Source organism: Geotrypetes seraphini, chromosome 8 (assembly GCF_902459505.1).
Source record: "Geotrypetes seraphini chromosome 8, aGeoSer1.1, whole genome shotgun sequence".
NCBI lineage: Eukaryota > Metazoa > Chordata > Amphibia > Gymnophiona > Dermophiidae > Geotrypetes > Geotrypetes seraphini.
Genome location: NC_047091.1, coordinates 102,612,906 through 102,636,840, shown reverse-complemented (window position 1 = coordinate 102,636,840; position 23,935 = coordinate 102,612,906). Strand labels below are relative to the sequence as shown.

The window sequence follows — 23,935 nt, the reverse complement described above, 5'->3', positions numbered from 1 at the left end:
AGACAAGGATACCCAGACCTTGATATGCAGCTAGACCTTCCAGCAGCATTTGATCTGGTCAATCATGATGTTCTACTTGTTAGATTAAATGAATTAGGTATTTCAGATTTAGTGCTGAAATGGAATAGAATTTTTTTTTAACATAGAACTTTACAGGTCTCCTGGGGGTAAACATGTTTCAAATCCATGGCACATGCTGCAAGGGATTCTTCAGGGCTCTCCATTCTCTTCAATATTTGAGTAGTTTAAATTAGTTACTCACCCCTTTTGAAATTTCTTACTACTCTGATGCATGTGCCATCTCTGTTTTGTTCCCAACTGAACATATTTACAGGAGATCTTTGCTTTTATTATCCAGGTGTCTGAGAAAATTCATCAATGGATGTTAATGAATAGTCTGAAAATTAACCCAGATAAAACTAACATTCCATGGGTGGGAGGATGAGATGCTGATATGCCAACAATGAAGGTATGATTAGCTTCTTCTGAAATATCTCTTCAATCAGATATTAAGATTCTTGCAGTAACTTTTGATTCAAAGCTAAGTATGAAGAAATATATAACTGGACTGGTCAGGAAAACTTTTGTCAAACTGAAATTGTTACAAAGAATTAAACTACAGTTGAATCTATCTCAATCGCAAACAGTACTACTGTTAACTACCGTTATGATTCAATTACATTACAGTAATATTGTCCTGTTAGGCCTTTTCAACTCCCAGCTGCATAGACTCCAGATCATACAGAACGTAGCAGTTACATTGGCACTTGAGGGTAAGTCCACTGATCATGCTACTACTCCATTCCTGTTAAGATTACATTGGCGTCTTGTGAAAGCCAGAAATTACTTTAAATTGATTTTGTTTATAAAATTCTAGATAGTCTGGCACTTATCTCTGCACAACTATCTTTTTTCGTCATCTAAGTCCCTAGGCTCATCACACGAAATTTGATTAACCACTCCATCAAATTCTTTGTGTCTGAAATCTACAACACGACAAAGATCGATGGTAAGGAAAGGATCTGATCTTTGGAATAAGTTACCGAGAGCTAGATGCACTAAAAACTGTCATTAAGACCGTGTGGGTTGCTGTGGGCTGATTTTTTGGCCAATTTCTAAATGGTGACCGATGTTACAACGGCTTCCCATGCAAATGAACTTTGCGGAGGGCAGCTGTAATCCCATCTGAGTAGGGATTTTTTTGTAATCTCTTTATTAGGCATATAAAACAAACAAACAATATCAACATGAAGAAAAGTCAAAATAGTTATACAAGTCTAATATACAAGAAAGTACTTCAAACCTGTGGACCCATACACACCAAAAGCAATGGAGCGATTCCATAAAAGTACAAGGTGTATACAAGATACAGAACTATAAGTATCAGTAACAAAATAATATGTAAATGCCTAAGAGTGAATTTTTTGAACAATTATATTCTTCCCCTTATCGACAATTAGAGTCACAGCACCAAACAACAGAATTTGATAAACGGAATTCCCCCCACCCCTATCCAACCCCCATTGTGTGACATAGGAGTAAACAAAATAGCTCAATGTACAACAGTAGTCACTCAAAATAAATAAAGAAAGAAAATTATAGGCAAGTCATAAAAGGAAAATAAGTAGAGAAAAAGCCTGGAATACCCATTAAAGAACTATGAATTAAGAAGACTTCTAGCTTTGTGAGAAAGAATAAGAATAATTATTTATTTATATGCCACCATACCGGGGAGGTTCTAAGCGGCTCACAACAAGGAAAACAATACATACATTCCAATAAAAAGCATCCTGATAAAATACAACAAGGAAGGCAATACATACACCTCCAATACACCTCCCAAGTATCCTGAGACTTATTCCATCTGCCCACCTCCACCATACTTACCGCATGGCGCTCTAGCAAAGCCAACTCAAATAGTAACTGCTTCCATTGAGAAATAGAAGGTGTGCTTTGCAGCGTTCAGTACACCAATATGATCTTCTTGGCTAATAACAGCGCTTTAGAAACAAATAAATACTATCCAAGAGGAATGTGTTGCAGCTCCCCTCCTCCCCCCAGAAAAGAACAATCAAAGGGTTACACGAGGGCAAGATAGGTAGAAGGGACAGAAGAAAATCCCACACCATAGACCAGAAAGTCCATATTCTAGAGCAATCCCAAAACATATGCCCCAACACAGCATGACCCTTCCCACACTTAGGACAAGTACCCGGGGTAGAGAGGCCTGCTTTATAAGCTCTCCAGGGAGATACAAATGCTCTATGCAGAAATTTATATCCCTGCTCCCTATGGATCATACTAGTCAAGAGCACAGGTAAGTGCAGAAAACTATGAGAAAACAACTCAAAGGACAAAGTAATTCCCAAATCCATCCCCCATCCAAGTAGTTTAAGAGTAGTCAGTTGTTCTCACATGTTCCAACTAGAGAGCTGCACGGGAACGGGGACGACGGGCATCCCGCGGGTTCCCCCTTCGGGTCACGGGGATCCCGTGGGGACGCCCCTAGGGTCGCAGGGATCCCATGGGACGCCCCCTAGGGTCTCGGGGATCCCGTGGGGACACCTCCGAGGGTCGCAGGGTTCCTGCGGGGCTGGATGTACTCAGTCGCGCGGCTCTTCTTCTCCCTACCTTCTCTGCTTGCAGCACACAGCCGAACGGAAGTCTTCCCGACGTCAGTGCTGACATCGGAGGGGAGGGAGAGCTTAAACAAAGCCCTCCCTCCCTCCGACGTCAGCGCTGACGTCGGGAAGACTTCCGTTTGGCTCTGTGCTGCAGGCAGTGCAGGTAAGGAGGAGAGTAGCCTCGCGGTTCGAGTGGCTACCAAGGGAGGGGGGCGGTCAGCCCCGCCCCGGTTGCAGCACAGCCGGCCAGGGGCCCTTACTTTTGTGGCACTTCCCCGACCGACCGACAACAGCCCCGGTCCGACAATCCTCCCTGCCCTGTAGCCGCGAATCTAAATTATCTTCTTACAGCAGCTGTAATAAGGTAATTTAGATTCGCAGTTAAGGGCAGGGAGGTTTGTCGGACCGGGGCTGTTGTCTGTCGGTCGGGGAAGTGCCACAAAAGTAAGGGAACCTGGCCGGCTGTGCTGCACCCGGGGCGGTAGAGAAGGAGAGGGGAGAAGGATGCTGAAAGGCCATGGGGAAGACGGGAGGGGGGGAAGGACTCTGAAAGCACTTGAAGACAGAGGAGGGAGAAGGACGCTGAAAGCACATGGGGAATACAAAGGGGTGGAGAAGGACGCTGAAAGGCCATAGGAAGGGCGGGGGGAAGGACTCTGAAAGCACTTGTGGAAGACAGAGGGGGGAGAAGGATGCTGAAAGCACATGGGGAAGACAAAGGGGTGGAGAAGGATGCTGAAAGGACATGGGGAAGACGGGGGGGTGGAGAAGGACGCTGAAAGGCCATGGGGAAGACAGAGAGGGAGAAGGACGCTGAAAGGACATGGGGAAGCAGAGGGGGGAGAAGGACACTGAAAGCACATGTGGAAGACAGAGGGGGGAGAAGGACGCTGACAGGACATGGGGAAGATGGGGGGAGAAGGACGCTGAAAGGAAATGGGGAAGAGAGAGTAGGGAGAAGACGTTGGCAGGGAAGAAGACAGATGTCAGACTATGGGGGGAGCGGAGAGAAGAAGATGGGTGCCAGACCAATTTGGAAGGGGGAAGAAAGGGAGAGGCACAGTAACAGAGCAAATGGAAGATGCAGAAGGAAGAGAGACAGTGGATGGAAGGAATTGAATGAGAACATGAGGAAAGCAGAAACCAGGCAACAAAGGTAGGAAAAGAATTATATTTCTTTTTTTAAATTTTGCTTCAGGATAAAGTAGTATATTAGTTGTGTTGATAAAAATTTATAAACATTAGAGGCTCTGGTAGAAACCCGTTTGCAAAGTATGTATTCTTCCCAATTAATATTTTCAAATTAATAAAGTCTTTTTGCTTATTTGTAAATGGGTTTCTACCAGAGCCTTTAATTCAGTAGCATAATTAAATGAAATAACTATTTCTGAAGTTTATAGGGATGGGCAGGGACGGAGGGGATTCCTCGTGGGGACGGGTGGGGACGGAGGGGATTCCTCGCGGGGACGGGTGGGGACGGAGGGATTCCTCACGGGGACGGATGGGATTCCTCATGGGGACGGGTGGGACTTTGGCGGGGACGGGTGAGGACGGGCGCAACTCTCTAGTTCCAACACCTTCTGAAAATGTACTTGTTTGAGCAATATTTGTTAATGTAATTCCATTTTGAATTTTAAGGGGGGGGAGGGTGTTTCCACTTTTCTTGGGTCTATAGCCCAATTTTTAATTTTTTGTGATCAGCCTTGAGCCACTATTGGTTTAGCGGAATATAAATGTCCATATTAGATTAGATTAGAAAATTTTATTTCTGAAAATGAAAACAAGGTTAAAAGAGTAGATATTTTCAACCAATTGTTTTCTTTGTATGTTAATATAGAAAGATGCCAATTTATGCAAATGCATGGTAAATTGCATCAAAATCAAGTACCACAAAGTTTTCCAACCCTTGAAGATAGAACCTACCCCATAGCTGATGTAGGAAACCTTACCTGTATTCAAATCAACTACTGACATGTCACCAATATCTAAACAGATATTTATTTCATAGCATTTACAATAAGATGTTACTGGCGTGCTAGAAGGATTTTTAAAGATGAAAACAAACATGCAGCCACTTCCAGAGTGTAATGTTCTGCTACTAGTCTGGGTGTCATTGCTTCCAAATGGAGACACATGAAGCCATTATTACTTTTAGAGCCAGATAAATTGAGGCTCCTGGAGTGGAGAGAAATAATTTGAATTCATGGGTTCCAAGACTCTACCCTAGCTATTGTGATCCTTGAAGAGCATCTCCTATTTATTTACTAATTAAGGTACCCTTTTACTAAAACTTAGTAGCCATAGTCTGTTATTGAGAAAGACATGGGGGAAGCCACTGCTTGCCTTGGATTGGTAGAATAGAATGTTGCTACTCCTTGGGTTTTGGCCAGGTACTAGGGACCTGGATTGGCCACCGTGAGAATGGGCTACTGGGCTATTCTTATGTACCTGTTAAGAAGCCCACAAGTATAATAGGCTTCTAAGTATTTAGCACATGCTAAGCTTTAGTAAAAGGGCCCCTAATATTTATTATTCTTCCCTTTCCTGAAGGGCTCATGGCAGAATACAAAACTGAGAGATACGCTGAGAGATTGGAGAAACTGGGTCTCTTTTCCCTGGAGAAGAGGAGACTTAGAGGGGATATGATAAGAGACTTACAAGATCATGAAGGGCATAGAGAGGGACAGATTCTTCAAACTTTCGAAAAATAAGAGAAGAGGGCATTCGGAAAAGTTGAAAGGGGACAGAGTGTGGTGGACACTTGGAATGCGCTTCCAGAGAGCGTAATAGGGCAGAATATGGTACTGGGGTTCAAGAAAGGATTGGACAATTTCTTGCTGGAAAAGGGGATAGAGGGGTATAGATAGAGGATTACTACACAGGTTCTGGACCTGTTGGGCCACCGCATGAGCGGACTGCTGGGCACGATGGACCTCAGGTCTGACCCAGCAAAGGCATTGATTATGTTCTTATGTTCTTAACCTGGAACCCAATTACATGTATAACACACCAGTTAAAACCATTGCTTAAAGTAAACTGTCTCATGTCATATAGATATGAGGCTATGACATAAAACAATGAAATTCTATATGAAGAAAATCTAGTCAAGACTTTCTGCTTCATCACTTTTCCTAGAATGATGGAAGTTTTGCAGAAGGCTGGTCATAAGCCCTCGAGGCCACATTGACTGCCCATGTCCTCCTGCAGAAGTGGTTCTTCAGATGATGCCATGTTCAGCTTAGGATTACACATCAAAATTGCTCTGTCCATGGGAGAAAGCCTTTTATGTTACCTCATTTAATTTCCATGGCTTTCCCATGGAGATTTTTGAATCTGAAAGCCGGCTGGCCAATATCAAAAGGGATTTATGAGATGGCTGCTGGCTGTTCAATGCATAAATCAATTACCTAAATTATCTATGCATTTTTTAAAAAGAATATGGATAACAGTGAGCCATTTTAGTTGCTAAATGGTCTGATACTATGGCGATGTTTGGAGCAAGATGGTAATCAGCTGTTAAATGGAACATTTATATATTTACTTTAGGCCAGCTGTAGAGCACAGTGACCACAATATCTGACTATACAGCACCCTTACCTATAAGGATAGCAGCAGTAAATATAGCGGAATAAGTAAAATGCTGTAGCCAGTATTTACCTTAATTCGGTCACAACCCTGGCTCAAAATCTACCCTCGGGGTTTTAATTTTTTTAGTATCTTTCCTCTTATTCTCCATTCAACCTCCTATCAGTCCATTTCTCCCACCACTTTCAGCGAGAAAAATCTATTTACAGGCAAGGCCTCTGAGGTCACAGTAACAATGTGGATAGGTGACAGTGATGGCCACCAACCTCATGGTGGAAATTAGTGTGGATGTGTCTCATGAGGAGCAGTTTTATTTCATCTAAACTATCATAACACCACACTATGGTCTACCGAATAAAATCTTCAACCAATTCAGAACACAGCTGTGAAGGTTATCATGACGAGGAAGAGCTGCAACAGAGTCATTCATCCCTTAATGATTTCATTCCACTTAAGTTGGAGTCTGTTTTAATATGATTGTGTCTACATTCAAAGTCCTAAGGAGGTTGCTTCTCCCTCAAGTCCACTGTATCTAGCAATATTTTCTACCTCAATTAAAGTATTTGGGTCAAAATTTTTGGTGAGGGTGCCTACGATTCAAACAGCAACATTTTCTTTTACCCATGAATATACATTCATATGCTGCATGAATTGCTCTTCAGCCATTCATTCCTGCTTCCCTTATCTACTACAAATGCACACAAAGACCTGTCAACACTAAGCTAAAGGTGAAGAGGAAGTAAAACCTCCTCAGGCTTCCCTTTCAGTCATCTCCCAACTACTGAGCTTTTATGCGACACAAAATGGGTAAAATCTTTTCAGTACATCTAGCCCCAAAGCATGGGAAGGAGAGGACAATTCCAGTTGCTTTTCCCTTTAGAACCATCTGAAGGTTATTCATAGATGAGGTATACCTCACCCCCATAGATACTGAAAGGATGGAGACAAACCAGGACCCAGTGTTACAATGCTCTGGGATGGGGGGGGGAAGGTAAACACTTCATTCCAGCATTTTCTGTGCCTCTTGTGAATTCTCATGGGGATAACCATCACTCCATTTCTTCCGAATCATACTTGAAGTCTTGCAGAATTTCGCTGATTGCATCCATGATTTTAATTATCCTGCAAGATGAAAAGTATAAATATAATATATATGGCCTGTATTATAGTGAATGTGTAACTCTGGGTAGTAATTATGAAATACCCAGGCAGAAGCAACAACCAGAGGTAGAAAATTAGTGAAGCTTTGAATCTCTAAGTCTTGCATCAGGCTAAGGGTAGCACTTGTTGCATTCAGAGGCTCTGCTAACGGAAGATTAGATTCTTATCTGGATAATCTGTATAGGAGTCTGTATTCTAGGTGAATATCTCCTGGTCATGAACTGTTGCAGAAGGATGTCAATCATATCTTTCAGCTCCTCCTCCTTCACCAGTGGAGTATAGTGCCCTCTTCAGTATGTACCAAAGCAATCGATATCCACTATAACGGGAACTTCCCCAAAACAATAATACACCCACACCTCCTGCAGTTCCACAGCCCTAGAGGACTCAGATGAGGCTAAGCCTGAAATTCCCATGGCACGTGGTACATGGACGCTCCTTGGCCAGCCAGCCAGCACCAAATTGGCATGATATGGGATCATAAAAGGCTGAGGAGTTCATCTCAATCAATTTTGAGTCAAATCGAGGGGTTTTGAATATGATGCAGGCTGTTGAAAAAAAAATTGTTTAAAATCCAAGCTGGCTGCCACCAGTGAATTCAAGCCAAAAATAACTCAGTGGGGGCTCCCCTGAAGTTCAAAATAGTCAGGGAAAAGGGGTTTGTAGATGGGGGGACCCTACCTCTAGTCCCAGAAACCTTTAAAAATCAGATTTTAAAACTCTCCCCCCTCCCCTGATTTTCCCCATAGGGAATAATGGAATGTACTCACTGTGCTGTGCTGATGCCTGCCTGTGTAAACTTTTTCTGCAGCCTGACTTAATCGAGAAGACTTTTTGCCTCGATGTCTGTCAAAAGTGATCCAAAACTGGAGATCTTTGGGCTGCCAGTCATACTGGTACCAACTGTGAGCTAGCAGGCCATGACAGGAAGGATGAGAAACGCAGCTGGCTCCCTAAAGCCCAAAGGTTACTAACAGGGGTTCCACAGCCTGTACTCAATCCTCTGATAAATCAGAAGGTGAGCTAGCTCCCAGGGGAATGGACCCCAAACTTCCAAAATGCACAGAGTGGGCTGTTTCAGCAGGTACACCTAGGGGTTGCCCCACAAGCTGCAGACCGCCCTTGCGGAATCTGCATCTTCTCCCAGGCAGAGTAGCCTCAAATTGGGGACCTGAAGGCACGTAAGCCTCATGAAATGGATAAAAAATACCCAAAAATAATAAAACCGAACAAAGCAGATAAGAACACACCTTCTCAGATTGCTTGCAGAAGGAAAAACTGACGGGGCATTATACTCCACTGATGAAAAAGGAGGAGTTGAAAGATGTGATTGACATACCACGACCAGAGGATATTCACCTAGAGTACAGTATCCTATGTTTTTGTAATAGATGGAGACCTGAGGTTAGTCTTAAAACAGAGGACCAATAACATTTGGATCCGTCTCCTTGGCACATATAGGGGACATGTCTGTTTACATTGCAAAGCCTGGTGAAGTAAGACCATGAGTTTTATATAAGACTTCCCCAGTTAAGAAATCTCTCACTAATCTACAACAAAGAGAAAGAGAAAGCGCTGTGAGATTTCTTCAGGACTTCTTTAAGTTTTAAAGTAGCTGAGTCTCCACTTACAAATGAAAACCGGTTGCCAGATAAGATTTTATTATTATCACCCAGCCTTTGCTTTGTAGGATAAACACAACCCCACTGGCTATGTTCTCAGCCTCAGGAGGGGACTACAAGAGAGGTAACATAGACTCAGAAAAGGATAGCCCAGTGAAGGCTGGGAAATAGAGAATGACACGGGGACAAATTTTTCCCTGTCCCCACAGGAACTCATTTTCCTGTCCCATCCCAGTGAGTTTTTTTCCTGTCCCTGCCCCATTCCGGCAAGCTCCTTCCTTATCTGCACAAGCTTCAAACACTTTAAAATCATATGTGTTCAAGGCTTGTGTGGTTGAGGCAGAGTTTACAGGAATAGGACAGGGACAGCGATATAACTCGTGGAGACGGTGTCATTCTCTACTGGGAAAGACCAATACATTCATGTCCTTCCTCTGCCTTTCTTTCAGAACATAGATCCACTTCAGCCCTCATCTCCGGGGTCATGCCCACTATCTTTTCTTGCTCCTCCCGGAAGAGGAAACTTAATGTAAATTCACTAAAAGCAGTCTATGTTGATGCCCATTTCATTGGCATCACTGGTTTAACACAGCCTTGCTTTTTCTTTAGAAACAAGATAGATGAGGCCAGTTTCTCCCCAACAATTCAGTGCATGCTGTCCACTTACTTGTGTTTCAGCTCCTGCACTTCTTGTGGGTGCGCCTCCACACCTGGGTGGTCCAGCACATTCTGTTTGGCAATCTGCAGCCTGGCAGTCTGTAAGAAGAGAAGACAAATAAGCTCTTCTGAATGAGCTCTGGCTGATCACACTGCAATCCTACCAACTACCAATCCCCAGAAAATGATAGCACAAGCACATCCAGATCATCTCGCTCTTTACGAGAAAACGCCTGGGCCAGGAACTCTCCTAACACACTGTACAAAATACAAAGACACACTGGAAATTTTTAAATGGAAGGTATGCATTCATAATAAAATTTACACTATTATTTTTGACCTGTAAAGCTTGTGATTGGACTGGTATTGATGATGATTGCCTGGTTTTGGTAATTCATGTTAAAAGTATATTGTAATGGTATGATTGCTTTTAGAAAATCTGATGTATTAGATCTGATTGTTATTTGTTACTGTCTGTATATATGTGTATATATATATATATATGTATAAGTCACTTACAACTTATGTTAGAAGGGTAACATACAGAATGAATGTAAAAATTAAAACACCACCGATTGACTTTTATGTATCTATATATAGTGCTGTGTACAAGAAACTCTTAAAAGGAAACTCTAAAAGCTGGTTTTCTAGGTGCAACTGGATCTAATGATATTCCCATTTTAAGCAGGGATCATCAGGTCATAGTTGGCCGAATTACTGATCAAGGAAAGTATCAGTGAACACATAGAAAAAAATAATCTGTTAAGAACAAGCCAGCATGGTTTCTGTAAAGGAAGATCTGCCAAACGAACCTACTGCATTTCTTTGAGGGGATAAGCAAACAACTGGACAAAGGAGACCCTATAGACATCGTATATCTGGACTTCCAAAAAGCTTTCAACGAAGTACCCCACGAGCGCCTACTAAAGAAGCTGTGGAGCCATGGGGTGGAAGGGGACATGCACAGATGGGTCAAAAATTGGCTGGCGGACAGGAAGCAGAGGGTTAGGAGTAAAGGGACACTACTCTGACTTGAAAGGGGTCACGAGTGGTGTCCCACAGGGGTCAGTGCTGGGGCCGTTGCTGTTCAATATATTCATTAATGACCTGGAAACGGGGACAAAATGCGAAGTTATAAAATTTGCAGACGACACAAAACTCTCCAGTAGGGTCAGAACTGTTGAGGAATGCAAAGAACTACAAAGCAACCTGAACAAGCTGGGTGAGTGAGCAAAAAGATGGCAGATGAACTTCAATGTAGAGAAATGTAAAGTCTTGCACATAGGGAAAGGGAACCCGATGTACAGCTATACGATGGGAGGGAGGGTACTGGGGGAAGGCAACCTAGAAAAGGACTTGGGGGTATTGGTGGATACTACGATAAAGCCAGCGGCACAATGTGCAGCGGCTTCAAAAAAGGCGAACAGAATGTTGGGCATTATCAAAAAAGGTATCACTACCAGAATGAAAGAAGTTATCCTGCCACTGTATCGAGCGATGGTGTGCCCGCATCTGGAGTACTGCATCCAATAATGGATGTGGCGATGCTCGAGAGGGTCCAGAGAAGAGCAACAAAGATGATTAAGGGCATGGAAAACCTTGCATATACCAAAAGGCTAGAGAAGCTGGGGCTCTTTACCCTGGAAAAGCGGAGACTTAAAGGGGACATGATAGAGACTTATAAAATCATGAAAGGCATGGAGAAGATGGAGAGGGACAGATTGTTCAGGCTAGCGGGGACATCAAAAACAAGAGGGCATTCAGAAAAATTGAAAGGAGACAGATTCAAGACGAATGCTAGGAAGTTCTTCTTCACTCAGAGGGTAGTGGACACCTGGAATGCGCTTTCAAGAGAGGTGATAGGACAGAGTACAATGTTGGGTTTCAAAAAGAGCTTGGATGACTTCTTGAAGGAGAAAGGGATTACAGGGTATAGATAGAGGGTTACTATATAGGGTACTTCAGGATTAGGGCACAAACAATGTAGGTGGTGGGAACTTAAAGGTCAAGGACTTGGGGGGCGGCCGCGGGAGCGGACTGCTGGGCACGATGGACCCCTGGTCTGACCCGGCAGAGGCAATGCTTATGTTCTTATGTTCTCTAGTTACAAGCTCAAGATAACTATGTATAAATGGTAAACCCAGAGCTATCCAAGTCTCTTCTTTCATCTTTACCAGCTCCAGTTTTTCCTTCTCCTTCTCCTGGATCTTCTCAATGTGATATGAGAGGTCTGGCCGGCCATAAACCTCATGGAAGCGGTCCTTCATCTGGATGATCTCCTTGGAGATGCTATTAAAGGCCAGGGTGATTTCATGGACCAACTGACGATACTGGATAAAGTCATAGTGTGGGCCCGTATTCAAATAAGCCTGATGTCCCCTGTAATTCAAACATTTGGAAGGATTAAGAGAAAACATGATGTAATGAAGATTGAAATAAAGTCCAATGATATGAGAGAACAAGCAAAATTCCCAACCACCCATCAGACAGTGGAGCCAACCTAGCAGGGTTAATTCCAGCTGCAAAATCCCACTCCTCTCCTGCTATATTGCTACATTTCTAATTCAAGGTATTCCTATATTTAATAACAAACTCAATCATAAACAAATGAGACAATACCATTTTTGGAAATTTGTTAGAATGCCAGATGGGGCAACATGCACAGGGATTGTGCCGAAACATCTTTCCTTTGCAAGTTCATACCTTGATAAGACTTATATATCCAACAGCACCTGGCCTACCATAGATATTGCTATTATGTCAGACTTGTAACATAGTAACATAGTAAATGACAGCAGATAAAGACCCAAGTGGTCCATCCAGTCTGCCCAACCATACATGCTCCATTGTATTGAGCAAAGGAAGGAGATGTTGCCAAATGTGCATGTATGTTTCAAATCATCCTTTCAAACCTGATTCAGATCCTCCGTGGTGCAGGCAGTAAAGTCTATGAACCTTACTGTGAAGCATTACGCAGAACACTTAACCTCTTGCTCGGTGCTTTCCTTAGTTGTACTCAAGTCTACTGTAAAGGTATGTTGACTCTAAGGGACTGATGCACAGAACTCTGGCAAACTGGTGCAAAACACTGGGTTAGATAATGATTTTATTTTACCAGGCAATGCACGACAAAACAGCAAGCAAATTATAAGCACACTGTGTTGAGGATCAGCAGTAAAAGGGGGAGGATGAACATGCCTAGCGTCTGCGCACAAGAGCTAGGCGATGGGCCCAGCAGAGTTCAGAGCCATGATCGACAGAGCGCCAAACAAAAAAGCAAGCAGCAGCAAGGGCAAAACCAAAAACCTTGCAGTTGCAACTGAAGCCTCTTTTGCTACGGCGAGTTCAAGAGTCATTTTTATTATTATTTTGAGCTCCATGGCGATTTTAGATGCAGCTGTTAGGCGCAGGCACACACATACACACAAAACATGCACATGGACACTCTTGAAGACTTTAAATTCAAGCAAAATGCTCCTACCTTCATGCTACTGAGGCTCTAGACCTGCCAGAAAGGTTTGCATACTAAAAGGTGGGCGTTCCTTGCTAGCCATTATGTGAAGGGCATTCGGGAAACGGGACAGATTCAAAACCAATGCTAGGAAGTTTTTCTTCACCCAACGGATGGTGGACATCTGGAATGCGCTCCCAGAGGGCGTGATAAGACAGAGTATGGTACTAGGGTTCAAGAAGGGATTGGACAATTTTCTGAAGGAAAAGGGGATAGAGGGGTACAGATAGAGAACTACTACACAGGTCCTAGACCTGATGGGTCGCCGCGCGAGCGGACTGCTGGGCACGATGAACCTCTGGTCTGACGTCCAGCAGAGGCACTTCTTATGTTCTTATGAGCTCCTTGTAATGCATTTGGATAGGACTCTCGGTGGCTGCTACTGCGATCAGTTTCTGTATCTCCAATTTAGGATAAACAACTGAATTAGACAATCTCCACTATAGCTCATTTTATCTAATTGTATCTTGTTTGTCTAATTACTGTGAATGTTGCCTTGTAACCCATTTTGAGTTCTCTGGTGAGGATGGGATATAAATCTAATTAATTAATTAATTAAATCAAAGACACCGAGAACCCTTTTGTGCATCAGAGGCTAAATTAATTTGCAAGCTAGGAACATAGGGGATTTTAAGGGATGACAGATAACTTGGGATACTGTCATACAAAGCTTTGAAAATCAGCATTAATAATTTAAAATGAATGCCATGGGGGATGGGCTGAGGTTGAGAGGTGGGGTTCTGGCAGTGGGAGACATAGTCCTGCCTGTGCCATTTGGTACTAAGAGCACAAGTCCCTCATGGATTCTGTTCCATTGTTTGTTTTGTTTGCTTGTTCTTATACAAAGAGTTGAACATGAGGAGGTGGGAATCAGGGGACCAGGCTATTGGGGAAATGGGGGGGGTTAAACTTGAATTACTATACAAAAGATTGATGACTTGTCTGTTGGCTTGTACTTTGATTTTTGTATCTGGCTTTTATGGTGGATGATGTATACCAATGATGTCATCAATAAAAACTGTTTCAACATAAAATTAATTTCATACCTAACCAAGAGCCACTGTTGCTGAATTAGCAGAGGAGTGGCATAATCTCATCTACAGGTCCTATACAAAAGACAGGCAGCTCTGTTCTTTTAAGGCAGTGGTCTTCAATGTGTGGCCCCCCAAAGTCCTCCACTGCAGCCCTCAAAAGGTTGGCTGAAATGCTCTTCAAATTCTGTAAATGCATTCATTTCAATCTTTCCCACTTCATACAGTAACTGCAAACAATCTCTTAAGTGTGTTATTCAGATGTCTCGTTTATGGAATTTGCTACTGTTGACAGTCTAAAACAACATGAGTTTTTAAAATATATCCTTGAAGTGTCATAGAATCGAAATTAGTGTTAATTTTTAACGTTTAATATCCAGTCTGAACTAGAGATCTGCACGGGAATGGGGGATCACGGGAATCCCGCGGGTCCACGGAGTTCCCACGGGACTCCCACGGGGATAGAAGGCTTAGGAAGCAGGGTTCGTCCATATAATATAATGGACATGTCAGCCTTAGTAAAAGAGAGGGTTTATAAGTTAATTACCTGAACAGAAAACAAAAAAGGAGATTCCACAAGGAAAACAGCAGCGCAAACACAAAAGAAACTGTGGAACTGATGATCCTGTCAGAAGTAATTGCTGCTTTTTATGGGGACAGGCAGGGATGGAGGTAATTCCTTGCGGGGATGGGTGGGGACAGAGAGGATCCTGGCGGGGACGCGTGGGGACGGAAAGGATCCTGGCGGGGACGGAGAGGATCCTGGCGGGGACGGAGAGGATCCTGGCGGGGATGGGTGGGATTTCTGTCCCCCGTGCAACTCTCTAGTCTGAACAAGCAGGCCAACGCAGTTTACGAAATTAGTATTATGTGTAAGCTTGAAATCTTTTGGTGGTCTTCAAAACCTTTTCATATTCACACTGTGAAAAAAGGTTGAAGACCGCTGTTTTAAGGTTCATTTGAGAGATGCCTGCATAATGACACTGCTGTATTCATAGTGAGAACCCATAAAAACAGGGAAGAATGCATAAAGCGCATCATTGCAAAGGTTCACTTAGAACAGAACTTATTTTATGTAAGGCCAGTAAACTAGATTTAGGAACATTAGAAATTTGTCAATTAAGGGAAAGTTGGTAGTCCAAGATGATCCCATGATATTTAAGAGACTCAACCACTAGAAAAGAATGCCTGAAAAGAACAGGTACCGCAGAGGGATAAGGAGAGTGTCCCAGCATCCAGCAAGCTGCGGATTTTTTAGGGTTGAATACCAGGTGATGTGTTTTAAGCCAACTATCTATCGACAGTCTACAAACAAATTTGAAAAGACAGAGAGGGTAGTGGATGCCTGGAATGCGCTCCCGAGAGAGGTGGTGGAGAGTAAAACTGTGACTGAGTTCAAAGAAGCATGGGATGAACACAGAAGATTTAGAATCAGAAAATAATATTAAATATTGAACTAGGCCAGTACTGGGCAGACTTGCAAGTCTGTGTCTGGCCGTTTGGTGGAGGATGGGCAGGGGAGGGCTTCAATGGCTGGGAGGGTGTAGATGGGCTGGAGTAAGTCTTGACAGAGATTTCGGCAGTTGGAACCCAAGCACAGTACCGGGTAAAGCTTTGGATTCTTGCCCAGAAATAGCTAAGAAGAAAAAATTAAAAAATTTAAATTGAATCAGGTTGGGCAGACTGAATGGACCATTCGGGTCTTTATCTGCCGTCATCTTCTATGTTACTATATGTTAGATTAACAGAATCATTTGTAGAATAATGAACCAGTTACTATATATAAGTCACCACAGAAATTGAATCTGATACTGAAAGGAGGGTATCTGTGCCAGATTTGAACAGAATATGTTATGTGGAAACATCAGCAAGTTCATTTTCTATTGCTGGACCAATATTATGGAATAAGCTTCCTGAGCATGTTCACTTCTGCATCTCTTTGCAGCAATTAAAAAAGATATTAAAGACTAAACTAAACCTTAAGCTGATATACCACATTCTCTCTATAAAGAGATAGAGCTAGGCACGGTTTACATGAACATTAAAATAAGGAAAAATATATAATAAGAATTAGTGAATATGAAGAGAGCAGCAAAATTTACATTTTTGAGAATAGCCAAGACCTATTTATTTGTGCAAGCATTTTCCGATATGTAATTTTTAAGCTTTGACAAATCTCTGATTGGGTAGATGACTGGCAGTTTATTTCTCTGGACAGATTTTATAGAGATAAGTCTCTTCAGAAAATTTTGTTTTATTGTGTATGCTTTATTGTACGCCGCTTGGTTTCAGGCAGGGTAAAAGTTTTAAAATTAATTAATTAAAATATAATTTCCTTATTAGGCACTAATGCCACAATCTATAATAATAAAACACCAAGCGCGCACACGCACTCGCGCCACGTGTTCCATTTTCCGTGCGCTGTAGTCTCCCGCAGGTAGGAGTGCGCATGCGCGCTGTGACAGGGAAGCTCCTGTCACAATGAAAACTACTGCTAAAACTCCCCAGAATGCAGCACAGGGCTCTGTAAAACCCGGCATGGAGCCAGGACAGCTGGCTCAGCCAAAAGAATACAAGCCAAGGCAGGTCCCAGCACAGCTGAAGAGCCAATTAGGGAAGGCTCTGAAAACCACTAATTGCCCCTATCACTCCTTTCCAGAGGTCAGGGAGAAACCTGAGACCAATTTAGAGAGGGGTGGAGTCAGACCCAGGAGTTTGCCTTATAGGCAAAGTAAGTTGGCAGACGGGGGAGGAGGAGGGAGAAGGAGAGAGCGAGAGAAGGAGGACACAGCTGTCTCTGATGAGAGAAGCCAAATCACTCAAGGAGTTTCCAGGTCACAGAGGGTGCCTAAGACCCAGCATGAGTGTATGGCAGGAAGCCAGCACCTAAGGAAAGGTGGTACAGCACTTGGGAGGTACAGTGACTGGCAGCTTAAACCCCAGAGAGATAGGCTGGGAAATTATCCCCAGGGAAAGGCTGCAGGTATTTTGGAAGACTTGCAGAGAGGGGGATGGGAAGCACAGCCTGGGAGAAATGAGGAAACGTTAAGCCAGAGTTCCCATGAGGGTGAATGGGAAATGTGCAGTGTTCTGAGTGATAATATAAGTGAAGAGGACATGGACCTGGGGGAATACAGTATTTGAAAGTCCTCAGCTAATCTCAAGAAGAACGTTCTCCCATTGTTTATTTGTTTCACCCGAAAGCCAGAGCAGGGCTGGCAAAGCTAATGAGGTGATAAAAACGTGTTAAGAAGATAAAGAGAGCTGAAAGGGGAAAAGGCTTGAAGCAAGCCTGCTCAGCTAGTAAAGCCAGAAGGTGTTAAGGTCCAGAGAGATCAATAAATCCCAGTGGGGATACAAGCCAAGGAAGGCATTGAACTGATATAATATTTTGATGTTATAGTATTTTTGTTTTGATAAGGAGGTGCAATCCAGCTCCTCAGTAAAACACCTGAGACTCGCCTGGACTGTAATATAATAGTGTGCAGGATGCACCCAAAGGACTGTAACCAACGAAGGTGAATGTTTTCTTTTTGCTTCTGTTTTCTTTTCTTTGTACTTTGGGACACTAATAAACCTTGTATTCAAGGAATCCGGTATCCGGGTCTTCCTTTCACCACCATATAAAAGGTGTACTAAAATTCTTGCTTGTGGTCCAGGCCGGTGTTTCCCACCTACTCGGGGACAGGCCCGGCCACAGCACTTAGGGTTCTGTTCCGTGCTGTTCTCCGGTCTGCCCTGCTCCTTGCCTTGCCTTAGTGTATTTTCTCCGGGACGAACCGAGGAATGGAGCCGGGCCGCCCTCCGCGACAGACCAGAGGAGTCCGAGTCCTTTGCCCCCCCCTTCCCTTCCCGCGGGCCCGACTACGAACCTGGCGATTCAAGCAGCGTGTGCAGCAGTCTTCACACGCTGCTTCGGGCCCTTCTACTGCCCTGATTTGCTCTGCCGCATCTCTGATGATGTCATCAGGGACGTGACAGAGTAAATCAGGGCAGTAGAAGGACCCGAAGCAGCGTGTGAAGACTGTTGCATACGCTGCTGGATTCACCAGGTTCGTAGTCTGGCCCGCGGGAAGTGAAGGGGGGGCGGCAAGGACTCTCTATCCGAGTAAAGAACAAAATCCGGGGAGAACAGCAGAGACTGGGCCTGTACTAACTCCCGTGGATAGGGGGAGCAGGAAGAGGTGCTGATGGACGGGGGGGGGGGGAATGAAGGGAGGCCTACTGCTGGACAGAGGGAGCAGGAAGAGGTGCTGATGGACAGAGGGGAGGTAAAACAAAGGGAGAAGGGCTGCTGCTAGATAAGGGGAGCAGTGAAGGGGTGGTGGTTGACACAGGGGAGGTAAAAAGAAGAGAGAATGGTCAGGGGTAGCACGCAAGGGGTGGTGGTGGACAGCCAAAAGAAAGAAAGACAGAAATACAGAAAGTAGCTAAGGAGACAGAGAGAGAAAGAAATAAAGACAGACACACACATATATTCTAGCCCCAGTTAATGTAACGGGCTATAAAGCTAGTCTTGTATAACTGTTGCCAAAGGAATGAGGAAAACATTGAACAGTAAATGAGACATAATATAAACCTGAGATACTAGACAGGTAAGAGGGCGAGGGGAGGATATGAAAGAAGACACAGATACCATAAAAATGCAGTGTTAGAAAAAGAGATAAGCCAAGAACAAACTGAACTGGTAATGCCAACTGCTTAAAAAGTCTCTACTATGGATTTCACTAAGAAGGGAAGCCAAGAGGGTTTCAGTGCTATCACCAACCCAAAGCTGGGCTTGCAGGGGTGGAGAGCAGAAACAGAATGTGGAGAAGAAGCAGAAAATACCATATTCTCTGTCATTTTAGATAGAACGCGCAGGTTACAGACTGGGCAATAGTTACTTATATGGCTCCAGAAAAAGGAGGACGGATTGAGACATCCAGGTTTTACTTCCACTGAAAGCAATGGAAGTAAGAAGAACAAATGGAGACATTGAAAACAATGAAAGTAAAACCCGGATGTTTCAATCTGTCCTTTTTCTGGAGTTATATAGTAACCCTAGTCCAAGGAATTTTTTTTTAACAGATATATAGGAAGAGGATGGAGGTGGAAAAAATCTTCAAGTAGCTGCAAACAAGTTTCAAGTTTATTAATATGTTTGATGAATCGCTTATTAAAATTACTAAGCGATGTACAAAAACAAAATAGAGAATAATATAAAGAAACTAACATTTTAACAGTATACTTTCATAAAATACAAACATGAGTCAGGAGGGAAAAAGTAAAAGTTACAATTTTCAATTTTTGGTAGAAAAATGGAAAAAACAAGAGGGTGAGGGGTGGTTAAACCATAGCACGATTTGAAACCTCACTAAAAAATTTAGATATTAAAAGCATCTTTAAACAGATAGGATTTTAAAGATTTTTAAATATTGTGACATCTTTTTCGTTTCTAATATATTGTGGCAGAGTGTTCCACCATTGAGGTCCCATCACAGAGAACATGTCAGATCTTCTTATTCCTATAACTTTCAAAGAAGGAACAGAGAGGAGATTTTGGCCAGATGAACGAAGTGGGCGTTGAGTACTGTGTGGTATTAGTAATCTAGATATAAATTGGGGTTCATTGAATGCTAGAGTTTTAAAAATAAGCAACATTATTTTAAAAGTGATCCTATGACCGATTGGAAGCCAATGGGCGTCTATCAACAACAGTGAGACATGGTCATATTTCCTAGCATTGTATATTAATTTGATTGCAGTGTTTTGTATTAACTGAAGTCTCCTTTTTTCTTTCTGAGTAATGTTAAGGAGAAGGCCTGTGGTACTATAGGCACCGCAGGGGCTGGCTGTAACTGAGCTGGAAGTCGAAAAAGGCAGAAGGAAAGAAGGCCTTTGCAGAAGCTGGATAGAACCAATTCCTTTACTAATCTAAAAGCAAGGATAAAGGGATTCACCATTATCCTAAAACCTGGCAGGCTGTCCAGTAACAAACTATCTGAACATGGATACAGAAAGTAAACCCTGGAGTGCTTGGCATGTTAAGAAGATTCCTTTCTCCTGGCATTCAGCCTTTGAAATGCATTAAAGGGTTAATTACTTTTACTCTCCAATGACTTTCACTATAAACAGCTAATGACTCAGGATCACTGCCAAGGACCATGCTTTCACTTTAATAAAGTTTTTTTTTTATTAGTTGCTAGAACTTTATTTGTTGGTAAAGTTAACTGTGTTCCAAAAAAGAAAATCTCATTTTCTTTCTCCCTCTCTCTAAATAAAAGACACAGAATTTCTGTACTGATTTATTAGGTCAAAGGCATCTGGAGCTCTCATCAGTACAGCTACTGCCATGCTGGTTTAAACATTATCTCAAAACAGAGAATAAAACAAATAACAACATACAAACACCCCCCCCCCAAAAAAAAAAAAAAAAAAAAAATCACAGTTACAGAAATAATGAAACAACAAAAGATCCACAGCAACATTAACAGAACATTTTATCTGGGCATATTTTTCACCAAGTTCACATTCCCTCCCCCCACTACTCCCTGACAAAGACTGCAATAAAATCCGAAGTTAACCTTACTGTAAATTCTTTGGGATGGGGGCTCGCATATTGGTTGCACCCTTGTGATACATTATTCCTGGCTTGGGTCTGTGCCAGTTATGTGCACACACCACCAGCCCCCTTTCTGAAAACAAAATTAGATCTTTCTTGTGAGGAAACATAAATTTCAGCAAGGAAGCGCCATTTCTCCTAAAAGAGTATATGGACGTTGCAACAATTGAATTACCGTACTGTTGGCAAGTGCCACCATGCAACCCCCACAAAAAACTAGAGGGTCACTGCCAGAGAGAGGATTTATTCTATTAGGACACCGCAGTGCAAAACATGAAGAGAAAGGATATTTTACAAGCTGTCTCAAAAGTTTGATGAGGCCAATGTTCCCAAGAGGGTCTGCAGTACTGTGTAGCCTTACATACTCAAGAAGAAGGAAAAAGGGAACAAATTATTTTATGGAGTGTGCATAGTGCTGTATATCTGCGCAATGATCCTGCGGTATATAAAAATAAAGTTATTATTATTATTATTAATGTAAAATATTGAATGATTAACTGATAAATTAGACTAACTATAAGGGAAGATTATGTACCTCGATAATCTTCTTTCTAGTAGATAGGCACATCATTTCTGAACCTTCGGGTAGTCATCTATTCCCCTAAGAATTTATGTAAAGAGCCTTATTAGAAATTTTTGCTCTGCCTTCTATCTCTCTGGGATGTGCTCCAATTCCTCAGTTCGTATCAAAGCAAACAGTCAGCCCTAGAGAGGAAAACATCAGAGGGAGGGGTATGGGGATACTCCCTGAAAGACATGTCTGTTCTGCTTTTATCACAGAAATATATAACAGTTGAAACTGAAAAAACATGAACCCATTATAACATATAACCAGGTGAAAACAAATGAGTCACCTACCTGAATGCAAACTGCAATAACCATTTTGGGGTAAAAGGAGTACTCTCTGGATTCAGTGCAATAGCAGTGGCATTCCCCATCCATGTCCTTACTAGATAAAGAGGAGAAACCAGATATCTGGTCATCCTAGGATATCTGAGGCAGAAAGCAGTCTAATGAATATCTGACATGGCAGGCTTCAAAAATTATGTGCCTGTCTACTAGAAAGGTACCTAATCTTCCCTTCTAGTGCAACAGGTTTATCATTCCAGAACCTTCAGTACATACCAAAATAGTCCCCAGAATATGGTGCAGGACAGATGAGCCTGCTGAAAGTACAAATTATCTCAATGTGGAATCCAATCCAGCCGCTACATCTACCCTTTTTTACAGAAAGGGTGTAAATGCATGGAACAGTCTCCCAAAAGAGGTGGTGGAGACAGAGACTGTGTCTGAATTCAAAAGGGTCTGGGATAAGCATGTGGGATCTCTCGAAGAGAGAAAGAGATAATGGTTACTGTGGATGGGAAGACTAGATGGGCCATTTGGCCTTTATCTGCCATCATGTTTCTATGGAGGGAGAACCATGTAGCTGCTCTACAAATTTCTTCAGGAGACACCGCTCTCGACTCTGCTTACAAGGAAGCCACACCTCTAATGGAATGTACCTTCAAAGATACTGGCGGACACTTCCCACTTCAAATATAGGCTGAAGAAATGGCCATACAGATTCATCTGGACATGGTTGCCTTTGAAGCTGAGCAGTCCCTACTAGAGATCTGCACGGGAATGGGGGATCGCGGGAATCCCACGGGTCCCACGGAGTTCCCACGGGAATCCCCCCCAACCCACGGGACTCCCACGGGGATAGAAGGCTTAGGAAGCAGGGTTCGTCCATATAATATAATGGACATGTCAGCCTTATTAAAAGAGAGGGTTTATAAGTTAATTACCTGAACAGAAAACAAAAAAAGGAGATTCCACAAGGAAAACAGCAGCGCAAACACAAAAGAAACTGTGGAACTGATGATCCTGTCAGAAGTAATTGCTGCTTTTTATGGGGACGGGCAGGGATGGAGGTAATTCCTTGCGGGGATGGGTGGGGACAGAGAGGATCCTGGCGGGGACGGGTGGGGACGGAAAGGATCCTGGCGGGGACGGTGGTATTCCAAAAAGCTATCTTTAATCAAGACTCAACTTCGTGCTGCAGAAAGGAAATGGCGTTCTTCAAAATCCCTCACCAACCTTCAAAAATTTAAAGACACCTCTCTCTACTATAAACATGAAATTACCCAGGCAAAAAAATCTTTCTATAATAACAAAATCCAAAAGGCAAAAAATACTTCCGTCCTCTTTAATATTTTAAAATCAGTTAACCCAGAAAAAAATAAAAACATGCCAAATCAAACATCAATACTGACAGCTCAAGAACTAGCTGACTACTTTTGCCAAAAAATATCAATAATAAGACAAGCATTCTCGACCAATACACTAATCTCTCCGGGTTTCGAAAACCTATCTACAAATAACTCTATTCCGACAGCCAAATGCATAAACTTCAAAATTCCAACTATAAATGACATTGAAAGACACCTTAAATCAATCAACTTAAAAGGTTCTCCTACAGAAATTATTCCGCCATTCTATATAAAAAAATATTTCGATTATTTTGGTCCTTTTATCCTATCTCTCATTCAAAAATGTTTATCTTCTGCTACCGTTCCTTCTGCTTGGAAAACTTCTACTATAATACCAATATTAAAAAACTTTAAGTCCAGTCAAGATGACTCATCTAATTACCGCCCCATCTCAAATCTTCCATTCCTAATGAAACTGACGGAAAAACTAGTTTTCGAACAACTATCTGACTTCATTGAATCCTCTAACGCTTTACATCCAAACCAAACAGGTTTTCGTAAATATCACAGTACCGAATATTCCATGATTGGTCTTGTCACCAACATTCACTACTTCCTTGACCATCACAAATCTGTAGCTCTCTTTTCTCTAGATCTATCCGCAGCCTTCGATACCATAGATCATGAAATTCTTCTCAATCGTCTACAATCACTAGGGGTAGAGGGCCAAGTCTTACAATGGCTAACTTCCTTTTTATCGGATCGTCTCTCTAGAGTTAAATTCAATGAATCCTATTCCGAATTCTTCTCCTCATCTTTTGGAGTTCCACAAGGATCAATACTCTCTCCTCTTCTATTCAACATTTTCCTATCCCCACTTATTACCATGTCACAATCACTAGGATTTACAACCTTTTCTTACGCTGACGACATTCAGCTAATGCA

The 23,935-nt window shown here is 42.6% G+C and overlaps 1 protein-coding gene across 7 annotated transcripts in view; it reads right to left on the bottom strand.

The window, feature by feature from the left end:
- Nucleotides 1–5,484: 5,484 nt before the first annotated feature.
- Nucleotides 5,485–23,935, bottom strand: part of REX1BD (required for excision 1-B domain containing) — a 44,279-nt gene continuing 25,828 nt past the window's right edge. For 4 of the 7 annotated variants that reach the window (XM_033957030.1, XM_033957031.1, XM_033957032.1 and 1 more), the window contains 4 exons: nucleotides 21,654–21,744; nucleotides 11,824–12,028; nucleotides 9,660–9,748; nucleotides 5,485–7,331 (listed from right to left, as the gene is read on the bottom strand). In XM_033957030.1, the coding sequence (XP_033812921.1) occupies nucleotides 7,259–7,331; nucleotides 9,660–9,748; nucleotides 11,824–12,028; nucleotides 21,654–21,744 (458 nt within the window). In that variant the 3' untranslated portion in view covers nucleotides 5,485–7,258. The remainder of the gene's footprint in view (nucleotides 7,332–9,659; nucleotides 9,749–11,823; nucleotides 12,029–21,653; nucleotides 21,745–23,935) is intronic. The other 3 variants (XM_033957034.1, XM_033957033.1, XM_033957028.1) reach the window with 1 other exon arrangement.